Source organism: Spermophilus citellus (genome assembly GCF_964194105.1).
Source record: "Spermophilus citellus genome assembly, chromosome: 2".
In the NCBI taxonomy this organism is placed as follows: domain Eukaryota; kingdom Metazoa; phylum Chordata; class Mammalia; order Rodentia; family Sciuridae; genus Spermophilus; species Spermophilus citellus.
Window position 1 is genome coordinate 240,976,665 of NC_138183.1, and position 1,627 is coordinate 240,978,291.

General features: G+C 37.8%; 1 protein-coding gene across 1 annotated transcript; it reads right to left on the bottom strand.

Annotated features, from left to right (window-relative positions):
• Positions 1-377: 377 nt before the first annotated feature.
• Positions 378-1,322, bottom strand: LOC308638762 (olfactory receptor 10AG1-like; the record flags this gene model as incomplete). Its single annotated transcript, XM_081276531.1, has 1 exon — positions 378-1,322. One exon carries the CDS (start codon positions 1,320-1,322, stop codon positions 378-380), a length of 945 nt encoding a protein of 314 aa, XP_081132657.1.
• Positions 1,323-1,627: the final 305 nt, after the last annotated feature.

A 1,627-nucleotide genomic window follows, 5' to 3' on the forward strand; every position in this document is an offset into this window, starting at 1 on the left:
CTATGTATTAAATATCAAAGGAAAAAACTAACAAATATAGCTGTAAATACATACAAATTATTTAACTAAATAATGTGCAACTTTATTTCTGTTGCAAGTCATAGTATTGGATTCTGTACATTATTCAAGGGATATAAAATGTACATTGCAATTTTATTGATGAGAACATACTTTCCCTTAGATATGTAATAATGAAAATAAATTGATTTGCCTAAGATACATCCAAGCTGAGTAAATTTCAGGCTAGTGCTCTGGAGTAAAAAAAAAAAAAAATAGATGTTAAGATGGAATTGATCAGCATCTCAAGGGGAAATGTAAGATCTGAAATATTTCTCTGATAACCAGCAATGCAAACATTCATACACAAATATGTGATACTATGTTTTAAGCATGAATCTTTTCAGAGCAGCAATCACATCCCTATTCCTAAGGCTGTATATCATGGGATTAAACATAGGGGTCACTATGGTGTATAAAAGAGAGAGTACTTTGTCAGTTCCTGCAGAATGGTTGGATTTGGGCCTAAGGTAGGTAATGGAAGCTGATCCAAAAAATAAAACCACAACCAGCAGGTGGGAGGAGCAAGTGGAGAATGCCTTAGCCCTTCCTTGAGCTGTTGGCAACCTCAGAATTGTGAGTCCAATTTTGCTATAAGAGGCAAGTATCAACATAAAAGGGACTACAGCAAATAACACAGCTACTACATAGACTGACACCTCATGCACAAAAGTATCCCCACAGGCTAGCTTGAGAATGGGGGGTATGTCACAGAAGAAGTGGTTGATTTGGTTGGAATAACAGAAATGCAGAGAGAATATCTGCCATGTTTGCCCTATCTGGACTGGCACTCCCCCAAGCCAGGAGCCAGCTGCCAGTTGATGGCACTTCTTTGGGTTCATGACTAGAGGATAATGCAGAGGGTTGCAGATGGCCACATAGCGGTCATAAGACATCACAGCCAGGAGGAAACATTCTGTTGCTCCAAACATTAGGAAGAAATACATTTGTGTGGCACAGCTCAGTAGGGAGATGCTCCTATCCTGAGTCCAAAGGTTGACCAGAATCCTCGGGAGAGTGACTGAGACATAACAGATTTCCAGTGAAGAAAAATGTCCCAAGAAAAAGTACATGGGTTTGTGCAGTGCAGGGTCCAGCCTGGTTATTATGATGATGAGGAAGTTCCCAGTGAGGATAACCATGTAAATGATGGAGAACACCCCAGATAGGAAACCTTGGATATTTGGAAATTCAGAAAATCCCAGCAGGACAAACTGTACCACTGTGGAGACATTGTCTTCTACTTCTATGGCTTCATGCTTCATCTATGGGGAAGAGGCAATCAGAAGTAGAAAATTAACTACATTTTCCTTTTTTTTTTTTCTTATGTGTACACTTAAGATGGCCTGATTTCAAATTTCCCAGTTACATTTAAGATAAAGATCTATGTCTTCTATTTGGTCTGAAATTGTCATAAATATTTTTAAAAATTATTCCTAAGCATATCTATATGAAAGTTGTATTTTTTTTTCTGCTGAAGGTTATTACACATTTTTTTCTGTTTCTGTGATGAGGCATGTCAAATTAATTCTAATTTGAACAGTCTGAGTCTAGGTCTAAGTGGAGCAAA